Source organism: Pangasianodon hypophthalmus, chromosome 15, assembly GCF_027358585.1.
Source record: "Pangasianodon hypophthalmus isolate fPanHyp1 chromosome 15, fPanHyp1.pri, whole genome shotgun sequence".
Taxonomy (NCBI): Eukaryota; Metazoa; Chordata; class Actinopteri; order Siluriformes; family Pangasiidae; genus Pangasianodon; species Pangasianodon hypophthalmus.
This window is the reverse complement of record NC_069724.1, coordinates 3,809,643-3,836,270: the sequence shown is the minus strand read 5'-3', so window position 1 is coordinate 3,836,270 and position 26,628 is coordinate 3,809,643. Positions and strand designations below refer to the sequence as shown.

At 40.0% G+C, this 26,628-nt stretch overlaps 1 protein-coding gene across 1 annotated transcript in view; it reads left to right on the top strand.

Annotated features, from left to right (window-relative positions):
* Window positions 1–26,628, top strand: part of ndst1b (N-deacetylase/N-sulfotransferase (heparan glucosaminyl) 1b) — a 73,998-nt gene that overhangs the window by 24,670 nt on the left and 22,700 nt on the right. Inside the window, exons 3-4 of the mRNA XM_026938617.3 lie at window positions 21,316–22,294; window positions 25,066–25,539. Of these exons, the coding sequence (XP_026794418.3) occupies window positions 21,749–22,294; window positions 25,066–25,539 (1,020 nt within the window). The 5' untranslated portion in view covers window positions 21,316–21,748. The remainder of the gene's footprint in view (window positions 1–21,315; window positions 22,295–25,065; window positions 25,540–26,628) is intronic.

Below are 26,628 nucleotides of genomic sequence, written 5' to 3'. Positions count from 1 at the left end.
GGAAGCTGACAAAAGTGTTTAAATATGAATTTTGTTTGAATTACGTACACATCACATTCAATAACATTTTTTTTTTTTTCTGTGGTATATTTAATAAATTTTGATTTTGGCCAATGTTTTTTCACTTTGTTTTGAACTTGCTAGCGATATGATTTGCCTTGGAAAAATATAATTTGAAGTTACAGGTTACAGTTTGTAGATTTTAAAAAAGCATCACCCTAAATAAAAATCTCAGAAATACAGATTTTATGTAAATTAGGCCAAAAGTGAAGCATTCAGGATTCCCAGGGAAAAGCAGATCATTAGGTCAAACAAATAGTTTTTAAAAATTTTTTTAATGGTTGATTCAAATCTTGACCTCGATGCTTAGCTATTTGGATAATGTTCTAGGTAGTTAGGCTATGTTAATGTTATCTGCTTAATAGAAATGTAGCTATTTTGGTAGACCATAAAAAAAAAAAAACTTTAGATGTACTTACCTCATTATGGTTCATATTTTCCATTTTGACTCCATTTAACTCTGCCTCACTTGACAGCACAGACATCAGCAGTTCGAACACTCATAAAAAGTGTCTACTTTTCCCTAAGAATCAAGATCACTTCACACTTTTGGCCTAATTTACATAAAATCTGTATTTTTTATTTGAATTTGAATTTGATTTGAAAGATTTGAATTCTTGAGATTTTGTATTTCAGGTTCTGATTCCCACACCCCCAAAATCTCAACACCATAACCCATACTTTTGAATTAAGTGTTTTTAAAGACAAATTGTACCTCGGTCAAGTTCAAAACAAAGAAATTGGCAAAAATGTAAACTAACTTAATACACCGCAGGACAGTACTGTGCAAAAGTCCTAAGCACATGCAAAGAAATGCTGTAAAGTAAAGATGCCTTCAAAAAAAAAAAAAAAAAAAAAAAACGAAATTAAATGTTTGTACATAAAAAAAAAAAGAAGCAATAAACAGTAATAAACTAAACAAAGCCAATATATGGTGTGGAAAACCCTGTGCTTTAGAAAATAGTAGTCTTAAGTACACTTTGTATGGTTTTATAAGGAAATGAGCTGTAAGTTTTACTGAGCGTCTTGGAGAATCTGCCCCAGTTCTTCTGGAGACTTTGACTGTCACAATTCGTCCTATTTTTTTTTTTTTTCCCTTGTAAAACCCAGCAGCCTTCATTATGTTTTTTGTTGGTTTGTTACGCAATATGTTGCTTTCTTTACTGACATACAAAAAGTTTTCTGTAGCATTTAATTTTTTTGTTGGAAAAGTATTATATAAAAATATAAAATGTTTTTTGTACTGATACAATAATGCAGAAGTCATAAAATAAACATCTATAACAAACTTTACTGTATATAATTCAAATATACAAAAATTCATTTAATTGTTTAAGAAGAAGGTGACGTATACAGCAAAATTCTTGCCAACTTGTTAGGGAGCTTGTTACTTTTGTTTTATTATGAGGTTTTATGGACCTGTCTTGTTATATTGCAAGACGAGCTGTCTATGAAAATATGAGCCGAGCAATTGCCACTTGTAGTAATAATAATAATAATAATATAATAATAATTTAATAATATGAAAATAGGAACATCCTGTGCTTTTTTTTTTTTTTTGCCCTGTCTTAGTATAAAAGTCCTGGTGCTCTGCCTAGATTACTGATGCAGCTACAGTGGGTGTTGTCTGTTTTTTAGTTTAATCTTTTTTTTTTTTTTTTTTTTTTTTTTTTGAAAGTGTAATGCAGACTCGCAGGTGTTCTGGGGCAGGGAGCAAGACATGTCCGTGAATACTAATACAGCAGTCCTTTCAGAAAATTGATAGCATTTGCTTTAGGAGCGCCCACTGCTGCTGACAGGTGGACGCTGATTTATGTTCCTCCTGACACCTTTTATATTCTTCCTTTAGTCTTATCTCTTTCCTTTTTATATCCTCCGTTGTGTAATCAATGGGCAGGCTGTATTTATGAAACGCTTCTTCTCGACCCGGAGGCTCTGGGGTCTGACAGTGGGTTCAGGTTTGTCCGGCGTGACTCTGCTGTCTGGTGCATATTGTCCTGCTCATCAAACAGATGTACCTGGCTTTCTCTCAGTGGTGTCGTTCAGCCCTGCAGATTCATCATCCTACGCACACACCACACACACCACACACACCACACACACACAGAGACATGTTCTGTACGAAAAGCATCTTGACAGGACCCAGGTGGCAACAGTTCTCTCTCTGCGTGATGGTTGTAAAGTGCAAGGCCTAGTGTGACGCTTCCTGCTGACAGCCCAATACCCGAGCTGACGTTACCGTCAGTGCAGAAACCTGCCAGAGGGAGTAGGAGCACTGAGATGAAGTTCTATATCCACACACGAACCTCATACCAAACTAAAGGCTGATTTCTGCATACTTGGACCAGATTCTGAACCCTTCATATGGTTGGGGAAAAGTGGGTAATGGACAGTCTTCAAAGCAAAACATGTAGCAACATTGAATGAACAGCATTGCTTACTGCATTGAAGACCACGTCAGGTACCACTCCTGTCAGGCAGGAATAGAAATCTGAGGCTACAGTGGGCACAAATCAGTCTGCTACTTTTGTAGCTCATCCGTTTCAAGGTTCAGTGTGTTCTGAGAGGCTTTTCTGCTCACTGAGTTTTTAGAGGGTGATTATTTGAGTTACCATTCTACTCTATGATCTTCTTCAAATGAAATCACATCAAAAAACTGCAACGTCCTTGTATCTGTTGAGCAAGAATACAAGAAAATGCTTTTGACTTTGTTTTTGTTAGATGAATCGCAAGCAAATAGCTCGGATTCTTCAATGGCTCACATCATTTTGGGTGGATCTCAGAAGCACTTCTGACAAAGCACAAACCAGGCTTAACTTCAGCAGTTATAGTGACTCATAAAGATACACAGTTGATAATCCACTGGCATTTGGCCCATGCAGGAGAAAATGCAGATTAAAGAGATCATCTAAGACATGGATTGGATTAAATGTTAGATGCGTAAACCATGCTGACAGTGGAGGGAAAAGTTTTGCAGTTGATCATTGCAGGCCATTTTGTGAAGCACTGCACTGAATCTGGCTTATGTAACTGCATAAGATGTCCTCCTTCCACAACCACTGACACATGTACGTGAGACTAGGATTTCGAAAGATGGTCTGTTAATAATCACTGGTTTTATTGAGCAAGCGTACATATACAGTGAACTTTATGGAATGTATGCAAGATGTATGTAAGCTTCAAGCGTAACTCTATCTGTTACATACTGAAACGTGGAATCAGTGAGAGTTGGGTAGGTTTTTTTGAACTCTCCAATATTAACTGACATAGCCTGGAAGCCCCGCCCATCTCACACGCTCTCGAATAACCTTGCATAACGCTCTCATTGTCCGTGGAGTATATTTTGTGTTCTTTAATATGAAATAAAATCCATCAACGGGATGCCACTGAAACATTTCGGTTTTGGGGTGAAACAGTCACAGTCTCTACTCACAGTTCTGCTATAAACTCTTATCATTCTGTGACTGTTAATATTAGCTAGGTTGACAAAAACATAACATGCCGTACAGAAAGGGAGGCCTGTAATATTAAAACTCTACAGCAAATGATTAATAAAGTGGATCAAATCTGTTTGGACTGGTTAAAAACAGATTGACAATTATTACAACCTCTTATGTCACAGTGACCAATCATGATTCATTGTAGCACAACCGCTGGTCTTGAATAAACTAATCACGGTTTCGTGTTTGTCATTGTGCTGTAATTAAGCAGCTGACAACCTCGTCAGGCGAGTATCTTAATCACACAGCTGAAGAAGTCCTGTTAGTAGTCAGTGTGTTACATGAATGAAAAGAGAGGAGGAGAGAGGAAATGAAGATTCCTCTCATGTGAGCCAGCTACTGGAGCTGCTCTGTATATAAATCACAGCACACGGTGTACAGCAGACAATTATTTAAGTGGAATTTAATAGACTTTTCCACACCACATCAGTCCCTCTGACGTTTATTTAAAACAGAGTAGGATGACGGATGGGAAAGATCCCAGAGCTTACTTTGGGCAGCAGCGTTCTAGATACCCTGGCCAGCTTACTTCAGTCTGCCAGATGGTGTGTCTCCATGTGGAGCGTGGTTGTGACAGGAGGAATGCCAGCCTGTGCCTGCTGCTGGCGTCTGCCCGCTCCACTGGCCTTTGGCTCCTCTGGTGCCCACATAATTGATCAGCTCCGTCTCGATCGGATCGGTCTGCTTGTTCTGAGCAATACCTAGGGGACAGGGGCAAGTCATCTGCCAGAACCACATCCCCCCCAACCCTCCACCCCCCCCCCCCCCCCCCCCCCCCCCCCAAACTGGCCAGGCACTGAAGAGCAATGGAACTCTGACCCACTTTCGAAAGTGCTTTAACTTGTTTTATGTCCATTTTTGGCTCTGTAAATGGAGCAAGCACCTGGTATTGATCAGCGCTCGTATTAAAATTTGTAGACCTGCCTGGATTCTCAGTGCAGCCAATTTGTTACTGGCCAGCATTGCATAAATACAGAAATATTTAGTACAGACTCATTGAACCGCAATTATAGTGGGTCAAAATTATATTTTGTTTGGATGGTCATGAATGAGAGATGCTTTTTTTTCTTTCTTTCTTTCTTTTTTCTTTTTTTAATTTTTAATTTTTTTATTTTATTTTATTTTTATTTAACCAGCTGCTGTCTTGCATCCTGGTCTGATTCATCCATTCTATAATATTAATCATTTGTTGCTCAAACCTGAACAGAAGCTAAAATGTTTGCTCTTTCAGTGATAAATCAAAGTCAGGCTCTCGGGTACTTTGCTGTCTGAGGCTTTCTTATATGCTCTGTCAAACTAACAAAGACAACTCCACCACAGACAGTGCATGGAATAAGTGAAGCTAAAATAGAAATGAAATGCAGCTGCCTGACTCAATAGGGAAGACTGGCGGCATTTGAGTAATGCAGATTTCACGAAGATCTGCTCAGATTAAACCCTGTGCCGTCAGAGGCAGGCTTGTAAAGCGTTACGGGATGGAGGAAAGACATCTTTGGGGAGAGCATGATGAACTGACCCTGTGGTGTTAAAACATTTTGGAGCCAACGTGCGAGTGCCGGTGTCAAGATCCGCGCATTTACTCACACAGTCATTCACGGCTAAAAGTACCTGATGTTCAAGTTCCCACGCCGGAACAAGTATCTTCCAAGTTGCTAGGAGATTAAAATTTAGACTCTAGATCATTTTATGTGTGTCTCTTGGCATGACACCAATGTGAAGTGAACTTTTCTGATATCATAAATTATCAGTGCTTTGATAACTCAACTGTTCACTCAGTGTAATGAGTAACTAATGGAACAGATCTCGTAGTGTTTCATGTCTTTCTCTCATTAAATACCTATATTTTGAAATTAAATAAAAAAAATAGAATATGTCTGATGGATGAAAAGAAACAAGGAAGTAAAGAAAGAAGGAAGGAAACAAGAAAAATAGGAAAAGAAAGAAGGAACGAAACAAAGAATGAAATGGGGAAAGAATGAAAGAAACAAGGAAAGAAACACTGGATGAAACAGGGAAAGAAGGAAGGAACAAAACAAAGAAAGAAGCACAGAATGAAATAGATAAAGAAGGAAAGAAAGACGGAATGAAATAGGGAAGGAAGGAAAGAAACAAGGATTGAAATAGGGAAAGATTGGAGGACAGAAGAAAACAAGGAAGGAAAGATGGAAGGAAAGAACAATGATACAAGTAAGGAAAGAAAGTAAGTAAAGAAGAACGAAGGAACCAAGTAAAGAATCAAGGAAAGAAGCAAGCAAGGAAGAAACAAGGGAAATATGAAGGAAGCAAAAAAGAAAAGCAATAAGGAAAGAAACAAGGACATTTTTTGCATGTTGCTCTCCCTAATGAAAATCGTTTGATTGTTGAACAACTTGACGAGGGTGTGGAACACTGTTGATGTTGTGAAAATTATTGGCACCTCTTGACACAACCTGCCCTAACACACTATTTCAGGAGTAAATGTATCCACATACAGAATTAAATAATGACTCTCAAGCCATTTCATGAGTGCTTTAAGAATTAATTCCACTCCCTGCATAAATCATTGTAGTGGCTGGCAAGCCACATGTATACTTTCAGAACTGCGACATTCTTCATGTAGGAAAGAAAAGAGGCCATGATGGGTACAGAATAAAATCCTCCCCCCATCCTTTTTCCTGCAAAGTTCAGTGGCAATGCTGCTGCTCTTTCTCTCTAACCCTCTCTGGTCCCAACTCAATCATCTGATTCGCTGAGTAACCTCTTTTCCTCTCATAATGGAGTTGTGCATTAGGTATTCTTGGCATGCTGCAGGAGAGAGAGGTCCTTAGGCCTGCTTGCTGAGAGCCATCCTTCACCTGTGTGAGCTCTGAGCATTCACGAGAGAAACTATTAATTTAATTTCCTTCCACCGCTCCTGCTGCTTCATCCTCTGATATAGCCTGAATACCAGGCTAGACATCACAGCATTATCTGCGTTAGGACCATTTAGACCTTAGACCACTTAGCATCTCAGTTATCACAGTTTTCTAAAATCAGTTCCTCAGGAGTCATGGGCCGACTTCTGTGAACCTGACCGTTATGTACGTGATGCTCCGATAATCAAGGTCGTGCAAATCTTCAAAGAGCATCCATCAAGCATCCCGCTAGGGCTTAAAATATGAAGAAAGGTGTCATAAAATGTGTTTGAGGACATGTGCACTGACGAGCCTCATTATCCAAGCGGCTGATTATGTAACTGTGAGAGCTCTCATGCATTTCTTGAACGTTGTTTATCAGAAAAAGCTTAGTCAAAGAGAAAATGATGTCTGATGAGGGTTTCAAGCCACCACTGCATAAATGAAGTCGAGTTGCTAAAGCCTTGATCAGAGTTATACAATTCTAACCGATGTTGAAAATGTGACAGACGCCAGATACACTGATATACTTCCCCAAACTGTTGCTACAAAGTACAAAGACACCCTATACAATTATTGTGTGCTTCCAACTTTGTGGCAAAAGATTGGGGAAGAACCACATATGGGTATAATGGTCAGGTGTCCTCAACCTTTTGGCCATATTGTGTAAAATCAATCAAGAGTGAGCCTGATAATCCTCTGTTGGGACCCAGACATAATTTTACTGTACTACATACTATATTGTATACTTAAATCAAAAGTATTATAATGACTATACTTTTTGACCAAAGGAAAAACAATAAAAGATGGCTGTCTTAAAACCAAACAATAAAACCATTGTCAAGCTGTGCAGCTCGTGGTAGATATGAGTGTTTCTTTGTGGCAGTAAATGCACACCCAGAGCTTTTCTCATGGACAGGTTTATACCCCTGACTTTAACCACCTGGCATAGCTGGCAGGGCTTGGCATCAGAGCACTAGGCATTGCCATGTGCCAGTGGAGTCAAGTGGGGTGGTTCTCTGGGACACAGGTGATGATCACAAGGCGGAGTCTCACCCCAAACAAGTCCAAAAGTCACATGCAGACGACCTCTGAGAACGTTTAGCCATCCATTTACTTCTTATCTTCCCATGTCAAAGCAGAGATGAAAGTGCAGTGCGTTCAGGCTACAGGCAAAGCTAATCAAAAGTTTTTGGTACTTTGGCCTGCTTCAGGGCTGTGAGACTTACTGAATGTTTCGTCTTGAAAACGGATTAGCAGGCAAGTTCAGGTAGACATGCTAATGTTTGCTCCATCTGCTTTAGTACTGATTATTTCATTTTCCCCCAAAATATGCTGAAAATGCGGATGTTGGCAAACACCACACAGTGCTCTGAGCACATGGAAAAACAGATTTGACATTCCTAGCATCAAAGCCAGACAGGAATAATTGCATCAGAGCTAAACGGGAGTAATTGTGCTTATTTGTACAGAGACATCTGTGCCACATTTCTCCTATAGCCTCAGGTTAAGAGCTTTAAGTTATTGAATCATATTCTGTTGTAGCCCAGACATGCAAACAAAGTAAAAAAAAAAAAAAAAAATGCAGTAAGAACTCAGCAATCACTGAATGTTAAAAGAATAAGCCCACACACAAAATGGCCAATCCTGTTTCTTCCCTAGTTAATCAAGTGGCTAATGAACTCAATTTTTTCAGTATACCGTGACCCTTGATGGTGTACCATAAAGGCTGACCCCATTAGTGATCGAACCCTTGGACGACTCTCCCCATGTAATTGGTAGTCGATGCGATAAATCTCAGGGATGGTCAATTCTATTTGTTTCCACGGAAATCCAATAGAGTAAATACGCTGTCCTTCCCCTCCCAGCTTATGTCAGCATGATGCATTATGCATGGCTATCCTTTTGCTTTGCTTTTGCTCCTCCCATCTTTCTCCTTCACCCCTTGTTTCTTTTCTCCCTTCCCCCCTCCCACCCTTCTCATTTTCCAAGAGCCACGGGCCATATAGAATATGCCAAAAAGATTGACACTAGTTATTTTTGCCCCGCTGCAAGGCTTCGCATTGAGGAACTTGGCCACGTTTTCATCATCTTATTCCAGCCTGGTTACTTAGTCCAAGCCTCCAGTCATGTGCTCCATACACTCGACATTCCTCTTTGAATCCATGTCATCTCTGTTCTCATGTTACGTCAGAGAGCACTGGATTATTTTAACCCAAGCTAAGGTCTCATCTACTACTTCTGAAAGCAAGAGAAGCTTGTAAGAAAATGGTCGTAAATCATAGTGCAAAAAAGTAGCTATTTTTATACTATGTGTCATGTTTATTTTTTATTTTGCTGTTACCAACAACCATTTGGGTGTAACATGCCAAATAACTTCTTATCGAAGCATTTTTATTGTGCTCGCATTTTGTCCTTGCCCTCCTACACTAACAAATGGATGGTAACCTGGATTCAGGGATCTGCTGCGCGTGACAACAAATGGATTTGATTATATCTCCTACTCTCATTGGCTGTTTCTCAACTCTGTTGTTACTAGTCACAGAGGGGTTCACCCTATGTGATTCATTTCTGACAATGTCAAGCATACTTGAAAATATTGGAGCCTCTGCAGTTACTAACAGTCTGAGAAAATATCGTTGCTCGTCCATTCACAATACACGAGCACTGCGAAATTGCAGCTAAAATTATGTAGTGTGGTGTACGCTCAATTAAATTAAAAAAAAGGTAACAAAAACTGTAATATTATTAAACAAAAGTACTGTTCCATTAGTAGCGTATTTTACCAAAAAAAAAATAAAAAATTGGAATGTTTGCTTTAGACGCAAGTTTAGGTCAGCTCGAATTGGGGCGGGACATGTTTCTTTGTCCTGATCTATGGTGGGAGGTTTACTGATAACATTGTGGATTTTTTTTCTAGTATGGCAGTTGAAAACTGTTAGACAACTGTTCTTGTTAGTCTTAATATGAAAATTCTTGCAAAACCTGAAGTAAATGTGGCTATGGTTTCTGAAATCCTGGTTCTCATTTATAGCATACAGATAAATATTCCACTACTAGCTGACCTTGAGGCATGTTTTTATTTATTTATTTTTTTCTTTCCTCTTCTGTCACCAGGGTCAGCTAGACAAAAGTGTTTGTCAGATAGACAAGTCTAATTGGCAAGTAAGAGCAAAACCACAAAAACAGGCCAGTCACTGTCTCTTAAGCAGAGCTTTTATGCAGCCATCCTATTAGGCTCCAAACTCTGGACAGCAATTCACATCTGTCATCCCTCCACTCCATCACTCTGAGTGCAATCCAGTTAGCCTCAATCATATTATGTCTAATCTAATCACAGCTAATAAAAACCTGCACTTCACGGCATTTAAACCGACGGTGTGCAGCCGTCCCGGATCAATAGTGCGCGGGGCTGAGCGAGAGATTACACAATCTGGTACATCCATCTTAATGGCACTATAGCAGTGTGTTCACAATGGCAGAGGCTGGCACACAGAGTAGCAGTGTGGACCAGGTCTTTAAAGAATGAGCTGGCCTGGAGAAGAGGCAGAAAATTAAGGAGATGAGCCAAAAGAAGCTAATCCTCCTAATAACCAGTGTATGTACTTTAAAAAAAAGTTTATTCATTCATCTTCAGTAACCGCTTTATACTAGTCAGGGTTGTGGTGGATCCTGAGCTTATCCCAGGAATGTTGGGCGCAAGACAGGAGACTTTGGAACCTTGGATAGGATGCCAGTCCATTGCAGGGCACCATACATACACACAATTATATACACATTTATAACTAGGGATGAGCCATTCTTCCTACCGGAATGTTTTTGGGAGGTCAGAGGAAACCTGGAGAACCTAGAGGAACCCCACTCAGAGACAGGCAGAACATATGAATCTATCTGTCACAGATAGTAACCCAAACTCAGGATCAAAATGGGATCCAGATCATTTTAAGAGGTCAAATTTAATTTTTACTTAATATCTTACATTTTGTAATGTTATTTCATTTATTAATATATTCATTTCTCAATATTCGGACTTCATTTGACTTGAGATGACAGGAAAAGTAAATTTGAGAATCACAGAAAATATTACGATTCACCATTCTGTGAAGACTTCATGGGGAGAAATAAAGATTTTATACTACAAATGCCAACATCTCATCAGCGGCAAGAATAGAAAGGCCAGCCTGGAATTTGTAAAGTTTTATCGACCGATGCGGTGAAACCTTTAGCAGAATGATCGCTGGGGAAAATAGGGACTGCAAATGATCCTTACCTGAGGATTCCAGATAGCTGCCATTTTGCGCAATAACATACACTAGATTTACGTCACATTACGTGGTATCGCTTGTGTAGTGTACACAATTTCCTCAGTCTGCGAGCAATAGCAGATATTTTCAAGCATGTTTGATTTTCTTGGTAATAAATTTAGGAGTGTGAAACGCTCTGCAACTAGTAGCAAAAACAGCTCTTCGAAACAGCCAATGAGAGCCTGAGAGGAAATAAAATTCATCTCCTGTCACGCACAGCAGATGCCTGAATCCAGTTTTTCAGCTATTTGTATTGTTTGTTGTGTCATATCCAAATGGTTGTTTGGAATAGCGGCAATAAAAACAAACGTGACGCAGTATAAAAATAGCTACCTTTTTGCATTCTACCTCCAGTTCTCTTTGCAGAACAGGAGATCCTCACCGTCTGCACATCTCCAATCAATCCCCCCTCATCATTTTTCTCTTATTTCTTATTTTTCTTTTTGTTTCTGTCCAAAATTGTCATAAAACCACATGGTAGACAGCTGTCAGGTTTATTTTTGTGAGAAAGCCATATCTGAGGGATCTTTGATTGTCTGTAATCAAAGATCTTGTAGTGTGTGACCCTCCTCTGTGAGCGCCTGTGTAGTGTGCATAACCCTATGTCCACCAAACAACTGATTGCCAGAGATAAGTCATGTAGTGTGAGCGGGTCAGCGATTCTGAGATTTTGAAACTCGTGTAGCGTGCACTCGGCATTAATCACGGGAGGGGAAAAAGTGGAAAATTTCAAACTGGCCAAGTCTTCTGATTTAAATCCAACTAGGCATGCATTTCATTTATCGAGAGGGAATCTGAAGTCAGCAATCCCTCAAACCAAGCCGCAACTGACAGAGGCTGCTGTCGCGGCTTGGCAGAGCATTTGAACGGGATATCAAGGATATCAGTGTTTTATGATCTTGATGGGTCGCAGATACTTTAGGTATGGTGTGTCTAACCACGTGAGCTTTACACAATTTTTACTTTGCTTAAATGTTTTTCTTCTCATATGTAACACAAGATCATTTTGACTGAAGAAAAAGAGTTATCGTTTTGTACTTTTAACTTCATATTTCATGAATCTGCAACAGAAACAATTCATCTTTCTTTACTGTCCCAAATCCCTCCTAGCTGTATTTTCCACACACTGTTGCGAATGGAGCAGTCGGCATGCCACTGTCCTCTAAAACAAAGCCTCTATTTCTCTCTTTCTCTTTCTCTCTCTTCCCCCACCCTTTTGAGCTCTTTGTGTGCCTTTGGTAGCCTAAGAGTCTAAAAATAGCCGCGGTGCTCGCCGTGTTGTGCAGCCTAATTAAGAGGAGAGGGACGAAGGTGCTCCCAAGCATCTGGGCCTAGCATGTAATCGCTGCCCTTGTTCCCAATCGCTAGCTGATGCACACCTCTGCCAATTATCCTCTGCTGCATGGCTGTTGAGGACACTCGTAGAGGAGCTGACTGACTACAAATCAAAACTTTTTTTAATAAACTCCTGAAAATGCTTGTTGCGAGAAAGGAGACGTTGCATAAGCACTTTTGTGTTTCTCAGAATGCCACCATGAAAACAGGCTGCGTAGTTTTATTTTGGGAATTTGTACTGCTGGGTTCGCATTATTGGAAGTAGGGAGGTAAAAGCTGAACTTGGAAGAAACAGGTGCAAACTGTCATGGGAATACAGGAAGAGGTAAGGGCAAGGTTACGGATCAACTCAGACCTGCAGGCCTACTTAACATGTTCCAATTCAGTAACAAATGGAAAAGATTGGAATTAGATTTGGAAAAGATTTGTATTTTTACCTGGAAATGTTTATATGTAAAGGGACTTGAGATTTTATTTATATATATATGTATATATACATATACACGCAGACCCATTTATTTATTTATTGTAATAATTGTACATTATTTTAAAATATTCCATAAATCAAGTTTATGTGTATAGATTATAAATAACATGTGCATACATTATAAATAACAGTCTCAACCTCATCCGCATCTCAGGTGACCCCATGTGGAGTCGTGACCCTAAGGTTGAGAACCTATGCCCTGGAGGATGCTACTTCCTGTTAGATTAAATATCAGTATTGAACAGTATTGAAGGGGGGCACGGTGGCTTAGCATGTGTGTGTGCACGGAGTTTGTGTGCTCCATGGGTTTCCTCCAGGTCCAGTCCAAAGACATGCATTGTAGGCTGATTGGCATCTCTAAATTGTCCACAGGGTGTGTATGGGTTTGTGTATGGGTTTGTGTATGGGTTTGTGTATGGGTTTGTGTATGGGTGTGTGTATGGGTGTGTGTATGGGTGTGTGTGTGTGTGTATATATGTGATTGTGCCCTGTGATGGGTTGACACCCCATCCCTGTGCCCCGAGTCCCCCAGGATAGGCTCCAGGCTCCCTGTGACCCTGTGTAGGATAAGCGGTACAGAGAATGGATGAAACGTTCTTTTAGATTGTCAGATGAAAGGATGGCTTTATAAGCATTTGACTCAAACAAGTGCCGTGCTTCTCACCACTGAACCAGAACTGAGATGAGAGCTGCTTCTGGTTGACAGTTCATTGATTTATTTTTATTTCTCTGTCAAACACACATACAACAGCTCCTTCAGACTGACATCTAAAAGGTATTTTTGCATCAAACCTGCATCTCAGGACTGACTGAAGCAGGGCCTTTTCCACAGAGCTTGGCTGTTTGCTTTAATCCAGCCTGGCTCTTGGTTACACTTGAATAACTGAGAATAAAAGGTGTGGCTTTAACTATTAAGGAAGCAGTATGAATATGGATTCGCTAGAATCTCTGCTGCATATCCAACATGCACAGTTTCAGATTCTCTTCCCATCTCTTTATTCTTTGGAATGACAGGGGTGATTGGTTAACTTTGGATGATTGTAGACATCTTTGGGCAACACCCATTAAATTTGGGTTTAGCTTCTTAGAGGTGGATAAACACCTACAGAGGGGTTCGGGTTGAAAATCTGATTATTTTATTTAATATGAAACTGGAAATTAACAGTTTTAGAATTTTGAAAAACAAAGAAATATTCAGTATCTTGTATATGCAATGATTCTGCACTTGTTCTAGGTCACTATTTAAATTTAAGCGATTTTGTTTTTTTCCGACTACATAGTGCCAGACTTTCCCTGAGCCTTATCTCTTCCATTGAAGCACATATTCAGACGAAACTCTGACGGATTTGATCTAACAATCTAACGTGGATTGTCAAGTTTTACACAAATCTCTGGGGTCCATGCTAGCTCAAGTTCATGCTTTTGTTAAAGCAAATGGGGGACGAACCAAATACTACCAGTGAGATTCTACTGTTCATTCAGGTTATTGCTGATGATGTAATTTGTAGTTAAATTTTTTTTGTAATAAATTAGGATAGAATGCAAAATAAAGGCATTTCCTTCAGTGGTCTCAGACATTTGGACCCAACTTTTTACATTTGGATTCATTTATTTTTTCTTGTGCCGTTATTCTCTCCACTACCTAGTTTCCCACCTTAGTTTTCCAAAGACAAGTAGGACACCTCCTGTTTTTCTATAATCCACCATCCCCAGGGTCAGGTGATTGGGGATTTTGGGGCCTCGTGGTACAAGCGCAACGCGAGATTGAGCCCGCTGATGAGAGTGGACATTAGATAAGCAGTGCACTGAGTACATGGCTCAGGCTGAATGCTGTCCATGTTGTGCGTAGGGGGTTTATGTAAGCGCCGTGCCAAGTCCGCCCGTCCCTGAGTTAGCCACAGATGGCAGAGCAACAGAACGGTGGCGGCACACTGTGTGCAGGCCGGCGAGACTGTTTACCAGCACACTGGACCGAGTGCCATGTGTGTGGAAGGCAGGGTGTGAGAGCACACAGACACGCTCAGGATAAAATCCAACACACACACACACTGTCTAGCCTGCCAGAGTGAATATAGCCTGATGCTGGAGAGACTTTAAGAGCTGACAGAGGAGATTGATTTCCTCCTCTGGCTCCTGCACTCCGTAACTCAACATGACACAGCACCAACTTCAGATCTCCCTGATTTTTGGGTGTTGTAAGCTGCCATGGTTTGACAGGTCACTGATATCTGAGACAATATTTATTCTTCAGTATTTAAACACCTATGATTTCCTTAAAGTGGAGCATTTGGAGCTTCAACACTGTCAGGTTTTGTCATTTGCTCCAAAGTGCACTCGATATGCATCTATCCGCCATTTGTGTACGCATTTGGTCCAGCTGAGATAAACAGGATTAGGGATTTAGGATTACACTCCCCTGACCTTGTCCAGATTGTCTAGTGTCTAAGCTGTTGAGCGTCTAACACTCTATCCTAACAGGACATCATTGCAATTGAGCAATGTGGAATAAAATCACTAATGTGATTATCAGCGTGAGTGAGTGTCTGGCCAATGTGCAGGCCAAAAACAAGCCCAAGGGTCAATAAAACTAGCCTAATTTGAACGCTTGAAATGCAGCCATCTCAATCACTATAGGCTTCTTTTCTACTTGTTTTTTAGTCAAAGAGCTCACATTTCAAGTGTCCTGGTACCTGTCTCTTAGTCTTATGGACACCGATATGACGCTATACCTGGAAAAAATAAAATAAAAAAGTATTGGAGATATTCTCATTTTAATCTTATAGTTTGTCACTTCTGGGAAGGCGATCACGAACGTTGAAATCTTTTCAAATCTTCGTGATTGTCTATTTTAAATGCTCTTTAGAACGTGTATGTCCCAATACATGTGGGTCTTGCTCTACAGTAGCAGCTCGTTAGCAGCAACCATGGTTCTTCGTTGTGTTTTTGGCTGTGTGTCTTCCTGGAGATGATTCCCTTTTCCATCCATTCATTCCTTTTGTTTGAGAAAAAAAGTTGGAGTTTATTTGTTTAGAAGCAGGTAGAATTTGCACAAGGTCAGTTATCTGGCTTTTTTACCCTTTGAACCAAAAAAAAAATCTGCTGAATAAAGCCACATTCTGCTTGACTGTTTCGTCAGGTTATTACACCCCTTCTGTCTCTGTCCAATGATCAATCTTATTCTCATAAACAGGAACATGGAATTAGTATCACATTTTACAGTCCTTACATCCTTATTTTTCTGTTTCAGTGTCCTTTAAATGTGGAAATTTTCAAAATAAGATGTGACCATCTAAGGTCATTTCATTCATTTGATCTTTTTACAGTTAACTACTTCAGTGTAACTGAGCTGTGTTTTAAGACATGTCAGTTATAATTCTGTTGAATTATTAATAAAAGAAGTTCTCCTAGTCTAAATGTTACCCAGATCTACCCATAAGCCATCTTTGGTTCCTCGTGGATAGCTTTTGCTTGTGCTTAAACAGAGAAACATACCTTTAGCAGTAGTAATTTCACTATAAAACCTGACAAGCCGCTAATAGAGGACAACATAATATAACTATTATTATGATCGCAATTGGTCTGAAGACTCTGAAGTGGATTATAATTTTTCTGGATTATAATTTTTGAAATTTGACTGGTTTAAACATGGTTGAATTATGGAAAGACATTTAATAACTAATGTCCTCATGAAATAAGTTTCAAATGTATTAATCTGTAAATAGTTTTGGGAAAACACTTTAGTATTTGGTGCAAGGGTACCACAGCGAAATCCTGCAGCGGACCAAACGCTCACACCTAACGCTCGCACCCGATACCAACTGCCCTAATTCTGTCAGCAACATCTGAAAAACAAAAACCGTTAATGTTTAAGACCTAAAACTGCATAAACAGGCAAGTACTTCGAAATGACCAAACAGTGTTATATTCAGAGACGTCATCTGAATAATTTCAGTATTTCTCCAATATCATTCTGGCAAAGAATAATATGTTCTCATGTTATTGGCATCATCTTGTAGAAATCTAGATGGTTTGACATTGTGCTCTTGTGAATATAAGTATTCATTTATATAGTCTGTACTGCATGAATGCACAGATATTTAAAAAGGAACATGGTTCTTGTTGTTTTTGCACTTTAGTACTCTTCTGTAGAGGTTGAAAAGTTTGTTTACTTTTTGATAAGCAGATTTCTCTGTTTTGGGGAGTTTTCACTTTGGCAGACACAACAGTCTGCTTGCATTCAGGTTGGGCTAAAGTGATGAATGCAAAACTTCCAGTGGCAAGAGCCAGTTCTGTGTTGTTATTTTTTTATTTATTTTTTTTCATTTTTGGATTCATTTCTCGCACAGAACCATTTTAATACCTTGAACTAAAGAGCCACAGAGGCACTTTTTCAGTCTGAGTGTAATGAGAATGTTTCACGATTACTGCTGAGGCTAATAAATTAATCTCCACGTGGTGATTCTTAAGTTTTACAAAATTATAGTATTTTTTCTGGGTAATTTCCATTCAAAGATACAATCACTGTGTTGCTGTAATAGGGCTATAATCAAGACCTCCTTTCAAGTCCAAGAGAACCAGGACTAGCCGAGACCGAGTTTTAAGAAGGTTGAGGCCAAGTCAAGATCGAGTCCAAATGAAAGAGAGACTGTGTCAAGATCAAGGCTGAAAACCATCAAATCCTTTTCAAGGCCAAGCCTTTCTTCAACTAATGATTAGACTGTTTTTTAGTTGAAGGCGTTACATCTTGTCAAACTTTGTGTATGCGAAAAGAAATCACAGCACCAAGATTTTTTTTTTTTTTTTTTTATACAAACACTTGGCCATTCTTAGCAAGACCAGTGCCCAAACCCGAGGTGAGTCCAAGTCGATACAGAGTTCTTCAGCCCTTTATTGTACTCTCCTCAACAGTGAAATCACTTAATACCCCTATTAAAATAAAGAGCAGTTTAAAAACAGTGATCCCAAGATTTGTGGTTTAGCCTCATCATTTATGACTTTAAGCCCTTCCTACAGTGATATCAGAGACACCTGAAAACTGTTCTTTTTCATCTGAACTAAAGCAGCAGACCAAACATGAATGAAATTCAACCAGCGGAAAAGCCAGTTCACTAAAGGGAAATGAAAGCTTCTTGTAGCATTTCACTTTGCACTGGTGAACTTTGACCTGTGAATTCATGAGCCAGTAGAAAACTAGAGAGTGGAACATTGGTATCTTTGTCTGGGGAAAAAAAAAATGGAGATACTGCTAATTAGCAATAGTGATGACACCAGAATTTTGGCTACTTGTTGCAGTTTTCATAGTGTTTCTCGGTGCACATCCAAAAAAAATTAGCTGTCTAGTCCAACATTCTTTTTTTCCTCTCTGCTTGCTAGGATTTACTAGGATGTTGGCAACACTGTTAAAGATTCCACACCTTAGCATCTTAATTATCTCAATGATCATCATGTCTCTTTTTATGACTACGATTATTAAGATATAATGCAACTATTTGATGATCCATACATAAAGACGCATCATAAATAGTGCATTGACATGGTCAGGTTTTGGCATGTCCTTGAGGGTTGGTGGTTCCCAGCATTGGTCCTTGAGTACTGTTGTACTGCTGTACTCCAGCTGGTCCTGTGTGCTGTTTTCCCATTACAACTGACCCAGTTTATTGGCTAAGACTCCCTTATTAATGTATTTGGGTGTGTTGGAGCAATGTGCAGGGCGTCAGGTACAGGTACAGTAGGACCAGGTATACAAATAACGGTAACTCTTTTGAAGGAGCAAAAATAAAATTACTGGTGCCAATCCCACAGTTGCCGTCATCACAGCTCCAGAAAAATGTGTCACTGTGAATCTGAATTTGTAATACTTTGAATACCTAGGTTTGCCCATAGGCAAGGTTTGGGAGAAATCAGTATCAGTTTTGCGGCGAAGCGTCCAAGGTTAACTGCCAGCTGCTGTCACATTGGCACACACATTGGGTCCAGAAATCGTCCAGTGGATTTGAACAGCAGTCAGTGCCGCACTGATATCCTGAGCCGCTCAAGCGTGTTCGCTTTTTCATTGAATCTTTATCCCTCCAGTCAGTCTGCACCATCTCTTCGCTTTGAAATAAAACAAGAAAGAAAAGGATTGAGGAGGCACAGGAAAGCTTTGACGACTCCAGATCTTTGTGTGCTTTATTCTTCTCTACTTTAATTGCTAAAGCAGGCATTCAACTCGTCCCCAAAAACATTCTTCCTTTCTGCACTTTCTGGGAAATTCATTTTGTCGAATATATGGATTCTTTATGTCCTGTCAAGTTTGGTTTGATGGCAGGCAACACCAGCTGTATAGCTGCAGTCTGTTTTCTCTCTCACCTTATAATTGGAGACAGAGTGCAAACTTGAACAGCTACGGAACTAATTTTCTGCTGTAACTGATGAATAGCACAAAAACGGACTGCAGGTTTTTAAGGCTTTCTTAATTTCCTTGTTTCTGTTGATATTATACTTTATTATATAAAAAGACCCAGAGATACTTAGCTGTTTTTCACTGTTTTACTACAAATTACGATTTGATATGACATTGCACACAACAATATAAAAGTGATTTTAAAGAACCATATGTCACAGTGAGCTCAGTGTAGTGTTAAAATTTAAGAAGGTAGACTGGCTTTAGCAGGTCTGCATTAAATGCCCTTGTTCTTATTGTGCAGGTGCAAAGTAGATCATGTTTTCAAAGTTCAGCTAACCCTCACGGTGTAGAATTAGCTGCACAAAATGAAGGTATGCTGCAGTATGGTATGCCCTTGAGACAGTGTGTGTTAAAGCTATTCTGCCATCAGAAAATAGGTTTCATATCTCCTAGGTAGGGAGCATTTCTTTCGAAAGTGGTGCTGGACAAAAAAAGAAAAGATCTGGGACAAAACGAGCTGGTATGGAAGATGGGGACGGTCATGTAAATGTCAAGGTTTTTGTTTTTAAATGTCTCAACACATTGGTTTCAGCATATATTGGATTTATTTATGTATCCACAGATCAGCATATAATATTTTTTTTAAATATTCAGCAATGCTGTTCTTTGTATGTTTTACTGTTGCAGTTTTAGCAATCATTTCTGTCTTTTTCAATATCTTTCTGAGAAAAATAAATAAATCTCTATGCATCTTTCTTATTTCTAGATCAAGTCTAGATCTCTCTTTAAGTGAAGCCATTTGGTGTGTTTATCTTCCCATTTTTATATGGCAAAGCCTGTCCTTTCTCTTACTCATGATTAATGCCTCTTGCCTTCGAAATCTTACTGTTAAGAGAACGGCGAGCACAAAAGGCCGGCTCTGCCGTCTCAGCTTGAGGTGACTGATGCATATTAAAGAACTAGCCCATGAATGGGGAAAGCTCTGGAGCTGTAATCCGACCTCTGACGACACTCAGACTGCTGTTCTTGTTCCTCTAGCCGACACAATAGAGCTCCAGTGACAGGTATTGTGGTTTGAGATTAAGCCTGGGGTGGAAAAGGAAGGGAATACTGAAGGTTGGGAATCATGGGCATCATCCAGACTATCCCTTGTGGAATTTTTGCCCAGCCTCAGAAGTCCCACGCAACCCCACCACATCCACCTGATGGGGATATTTGATCACACAAAATGACTCCAGACTACCAAGCCTACAATTTCAGGTTGTGAATTTGAAAGTTTACAAGGTCATACTTTCTTTTGAAGTGATAAAATAGCTTTTCTCATCCTCGTCATCTTTGTGCTTTTGCTTTGCTTTGGTAGTAATGCTTTTTTTTTTTTTTTTTTTTCCTCTCCGTACCTGAAAATGCTTTGATTCTTTGTTCCAGAGCCCACACATTACGTGGATAGCTGTGATGCCTTTGAAAGTGGACCAATATTTCACCTGAAAACAAGTCCTATCTTGTCGCTTTGCTTTAGTCTCTGCACCATTGTCAACACCTCTCTGTAGTTAAACGACCTGCAGGCCTGTACGACAACCATGTGTGCATAAGCTGTATGCCAAGTCAGACAGAAAGTAAAGACTGTAGACATTACGGGAGCCAAAATCGCTAAAAAGTTTGCACAGCAGGCCTTTTTTATTTTGATTAGAAAGTGGTATGATGGGAATAAAGGAGGTAGGGTTGCTGGGATTTCTAATTCCTTTCTAATTCCTTGCTATTCTCAAGTTCTGCACAAACCATAGAGCAGATTCAGGTAGGACAGCGGAAGCATGGTCATGCTGAAAAGAAAGCATGCGACAGCAATCTATCACAAGCCCTTAATGGCAACTCTCTGTCGCCTTTCTTTTGGTCGATTTATTGTGTCTTGTCTCCATGCCCTCTCGGAGACCTTTCAATATCCCAACTTCATTCTTTTAGTCTCTGTTGGTCTAAATCTTTTTTTACTTACCTATGCCACATTTTGTATTCAGTGCTTCATTTGAGATGAAAAGAATGACTTTTGCACTTTGAAGTGCATAGAGAATGAGGATCACTCTTAAAGCCGCAGCTAATCAATGCAAGCCACCGCCATTATCCTGTAATCCATTCGTTGCCTTCATAGATCCTTTTGCTATTTAATGAAAGGAACCATTGTCTACGGCACAGGTTGTGCAGTGGGTAGAAATTAGGCGACCTAGCAACAAAGTATTACCCTAATATTTCTGTAAATGACTATTCTTTCTGATTAATTGCATATACACGAATATGACCACACCTCAGTATTTGAAAATTAATTGTAATAAGCTGCTCTTTTCCTGCTAGTAACAGTTTGCTCTAATTGTTTCTTCCCCAGACCAAATGAAGATGTCGGTCACATTTCTTTGGGCATGACCCATCCGGAGATCTCATCCCCGCAAGACGAGTTTGTCCTTCAGAAATCTGCCTCACTCAGCCTCCAGACCATCATCTTTTCCACACTGGCTCAGAAGATAAGAACTTAGAGAGGGCAGAACAGGAGGGGTGTGAGGGTGTTGGGCAGGGGGCTGCTGGTGCATGGGGACGGGCAGCACACATCTCTGAAGGTGAGTGAAAGCCCACCCTCGCCCATGCCGTCCCCTGCCCGCACCAGTCCTCCTGCCCTCTGCAATGGTGACATGATGGTATGCGTCATGGAAGATCTCTGCTTCATCCCACCCTTTTCTTTGTGCTATTATACGATAGACTTGGTGATTTGTTAGTGACTCGAGGACGGTGTATATACTCATCCAAGTGGCAGTAGGGTGACGATGCTGGTGTGTGGACGCGTGAGACGGCTCTACAGGCAGCTCACGCTGCAGACCAGCCTACTTCTGCTCTTCCTCTTCTGCATGGTAAGTGTGCTCATCTCAGCCTACTTTCTGTATGGGGTCAAGCGGGAGCTGGAGCCTGCAAGCGTTGGTGGGGTGGAGAACGTTGACGACGGCACCGCCGACTGGGAGGATTCTCAAGCCGCCACCCCTTCCGCTCCGTCAGCCAGGATACTTCCTGCAAGAACTGCCAAGCCAGCAGACACGTCCCGCACAGACCCTGTGGTTCTGGTGTTCGTGGAGAGCCTCTACTCACAGTTGGGCCAGGACATCGTGGCCATCCTGGAATCAGGACGCTTCCGCTACCAGATTGAGATCGCCCCTGGAAAGGGCGACATGCCTACACTCACCGACAAGAACCGGGGCCGCTTCACACTGGTCATTTATGAGAATATCCTCAAGTATGTCAACCTGGATGCCTGGAATAGAGAACTTCTCGATAAGTACTGTGTGGAGTACGGAGTGGGCATCATTGGCTTCTTCAAGGTGAGGATTTACCATTACAAATGATCATAAATTGCATAAATTACATTTAGAAACAGATTGTACAGATTGAATTGACATATATGACAGGGGAAAAAAACCTTTTGTTATGACTGCACAAAATTTTAAATTGACCCAAATGCCCACTTACAGTGAGAAGGAATAAATTTGTTGTAAAATGATGTTTAATGGAGCAACAAGCCACGAGATGGTATGTGCTGTGATTTTATCACGTGTAAGGGCGTTCTTAGGCATGACTCCAAGTGGAGTGTTCAGTAAATAATTAATTTTTTTAATAATATTTGCTATAAACATTTCTTTGCAATGCAATGTTAACAGTAAGCTTTGGTTGCTAAGCAACATAACAGACAAATATTGGGGTAATCTATGAACAGACCGGATTTTAGAACGGAAACTATCTGTTTTATTATATTAATTTCCCAATTACTAAACAAATGATGACTAACTGAATTAAATTAATAAATAGGGTGAGAATGTAATTGATTAATAATTATTTAACCAGTAATTATTACCGGTTTTCTTTTAACTGTTGTTTTGTTTTGTTTTAATTATGCACATTAAACTGTACATTGTTTCTTTTGAACTTTGGGAGGACACACTGCACCCTTGTCACCCTAATATGATGTAAAGTTTTAAACAAATTAAGCTATGGCATTCTACTATAGTAATGTAAGAATTTAATAAATACATATCGTTCCTTACAAAAATGGGCAAAGAATCACGTGTGTGTATCGCGATTCCTATTTCAAAATACATACAGCTTGACATTTTACATTATTCCAGTATATATTACAGTATTAAGGTGTTAAATGTTATGTATGGTTGATGCCATTTAAGCTCCTCCTCCTCAGTGGATCTGCTGCAGGAGCTACTGCATCAGTGACAAAGCCCTTGTCCTGAACCTGACTTAAAGACATATTAGAGCATCAGTCACTCATAAAGTTCAGAAATATCTGTAAAGGAGTTTCTACCAAAGCTCTGCTTCTACAGCATCTCTGATTGGTTGGTACTCCTGTCTTTTCTTGTTGAGAGCCTTCGCTTCCCCGTCCTGTTATGCCTCAGTGGCTTTAGCTCTGAGCACTTCTAATGTTACATCCTGGAGAAACATGGCTCTGAAAACCAGTTTCCCATGAGGGAAGCAGTGACTGCAGCCAGCACTTGGCTCGGTGTAATCTCCCGAGGCTATATTAAGCACAGACTTCTCGGCATCTTCCTTCCTCCGCTCACTCTTGTCACCTTTGGACCATTTATGAAACATTTTTCACACATTTCTGTGTGACATACAGGGTTAAATGGAGTTGGGAATATAAAGCAGAGGAATAGGATAGGAATGTTACTGGTCTTTTAGAAGGAATGATCAGAGAGTGAAGAGAATTCCTCTTTTTTTTGGCTAATTATTTTGCAAAGTAGCCTTCTAGTTTAATTCTTCTTGGGAGTAACTTGACTTTAGGGTTGCAACACTGGATTAATTGATTAGTTAGGTTATTTTTAAAATGATACTAAATGGTACCAAAAAATATTGTTGAGAGAGGTTTCTTTCTAGCATTTTCGTCAACTACTGCTACTTAATTAATTAACATGTCACTAACAACAATACAATATTACTGACATTCTCATGCCATGGCATACAGTCTGTTATACAACATTTAGTTCCGGTTCACTAATCTGATTGGACAAATGGCGTTCCAATGGTGTTCCAAGAGTGCTTAAATTTAGTATAACTGTACTGGGCCATTTCATGGTGCGTATTGCTCCATTTGTCCGTGTTCGCCATGAACATTTCCAGTTCTAGCAACACTTAACTGAAACTGTTACTATAGCAGAGTCAGTGACATCATCAGCAGTCATGGCAAATGATACATTTTGCATGAATATAACTTTTGACTTAAAATATGAATGCTCATCAGATGAAAAGGAAGAAGCGACGCCAAATTTCACCGGATGCACCTTTAACAGGACTGTTTAAATCAGTGTAGGCCCAATGAGCAGCAAGCTAGCCAGCTAACTGACACTGATCAGTGAGTGCAGCTTCTTTGGGCACTATTTCCATTAGCAGAGCAAAAATTTTAAAAAAAAAATAATAATCTTTTGGCCACATTGTGTCCAAAATGTCAGTTACTCTATATTGATTTCTTGTTTATAGATCTGTTGTATAAAAAGCAATATCGCACTTGGGATTGTGCTGTTACAGGCAAAGTCTGCTCATTCATAAGTTTGTCATGCATGTGAGATTTTATTCGCTGAATATGAAGAATAGGCAAACCCATGTTGTTCCAGGCCCAGATTTGTTATTATACAAGTCTTCAAGAGCATATCTTAAAACTCTCATAACATAAAAGTTTTATATGCTGAAATGTTACATGTCAGTTATAGCTGCATCACTGTAATGGCAAGAACTGAGTGATTCATCAGTAAACTTAAACCTGATTATGGAGAAATGTTTATGAAAGTTTTTCCTAGATTTTACAAGCTGTGCCTGGGAATCCTAGGCTTATTATTTTTATTCCAAAGAACATTTTATCACCTTTTGACCCACGCTGTCCGTTAGCCAAAGAAGGGTGGAATGTGAATGAATGATGAATACTCGAGTCTTTATCCTTAGGGATTTAATGGAAAGTACCTTTTAGCTCAAGTTCAATGACTTAGTTATTAAGACTTTCAATGAAAGTTCTTAGTTCAGTCATCTGTTTTCACTAATGTTTAATAAAACAATAATGAAATTTCTTGTCCTTTTCTGTCTCACACTAATAAAGGCAAATGAGAACAGTTTACAGAGTGCCCAGCTGAAGGGGTTCCCCCTCTTCTTACACTCTAACCTCGGCTTAAGGGACTGCAGCGTCAATCCCAAATCGCCGCTCTTGCTCATCACTAAGGCTCGCGAGGTGGAGCGCGGACCCCTGCCCGGGGACGACTGGACTGTCTTCCAGTCTAACCACTCCACCTACGAGCCTGTACTGTTGGCCCGAGGCAGGACTACAGAAGCCGGAGGTCCTCCAGCACCCCTGCACGCAGCCGTGGTCCAGGACCTGGGGCTTCACGACGGTATCCAGCGGGTACTCTTTGGCAACAACCTTAACTTCTGGCTGCACAAGCTGGTGCTGGTGGACGCCGTGAGCTTCTTGACAGGCAAGCGGTTGTCGCTCGCACTGGAGCGTTATATCCTAGTGGACATTGATGACATCTTTGTGGGCAAGGAAGGCACGCGGATGAAGGTTTCTGACGTCAAGGTGGGTAGTCGTTACTTTGTGAGTTGGCGAGATTCTGTCTGTAGCTATCAGGTGCTTCTGGGTGATGTGATGGGTTATACCGAGTGTGTGCTGGGCATTTATAGCAGCTAGACCTTTATAAGGTTGTTACCTGTAGGGGGTAGAAATGACAAACCAATGGTACTTGCACCATGCAAATATGATACAGTAGTAAACCTATAATAGAGTTATGCCATTGTGCTTTATTTTGTTACAAGTAACTACTGATTAGTTACTACTAGTAACTACTAGTTACTAATAATTTTTCTGCGACCAACTGGCGTCCCATCTGGGGTGAATTTTCTCGCCTTTGCCCAGTGTTCCTGGGAAAGGCTCCGGATCCACCGTGACCCTGACCAGGATAAAGCACTTATTGAAGATGAAAGAATGAATATAATAATTCTCCTTAAAACACTGAATAAAATTCACAGCTAGCATGAAGTGATCCTTTGATTATTCAAAGATTGACATCTTGTTAAAAAAAAAAATCATAAATGGTTCCGTAGAAATCTCCAGAAGAAAGGAAAACAGTGATTTGCAGATAAAAGGAATCTTGTGTAGGAAAAATGTCTGAAATGTCTGGGAAAAGTATAGAATTTAAAGTGATTCATTACTAGGAAAAGTATAGAAGTTTAGAATATGATTTAGAAGCAAATATGGTTGTTTATCTAACAAGGTTTCCATCATTGGCTCATGTTCATGGTCAGATTGTGCACAATTCATTTATCCCCACCCAAATATGCTGTTTCACTTGGAAATAGGTCAGATTGCAGAAGAAAAATGTGCTTGAATTTCCTGTTTCATGTTGTCTTAAAGTTTCTGAATCTGTTTTTAAACTGGGGGTGGGCAATATGACAAAAAAATCATACCACAACAATTAGACATTTCTCTGATACGTTATACGTTATATGGCCGAAAGCTTGTGGCCACCTGATCATCACACTCATATTTGGTTCTTCCCTAAAACTTGCCGTAAAGTCAGAAGCACACAACTGTACAGGAAGTCTTTGTGTGCTGTAGCATTAAGATTTCCCTTCACTTGAACCAAGGCTCCCAAACCTCTTCCAGCAA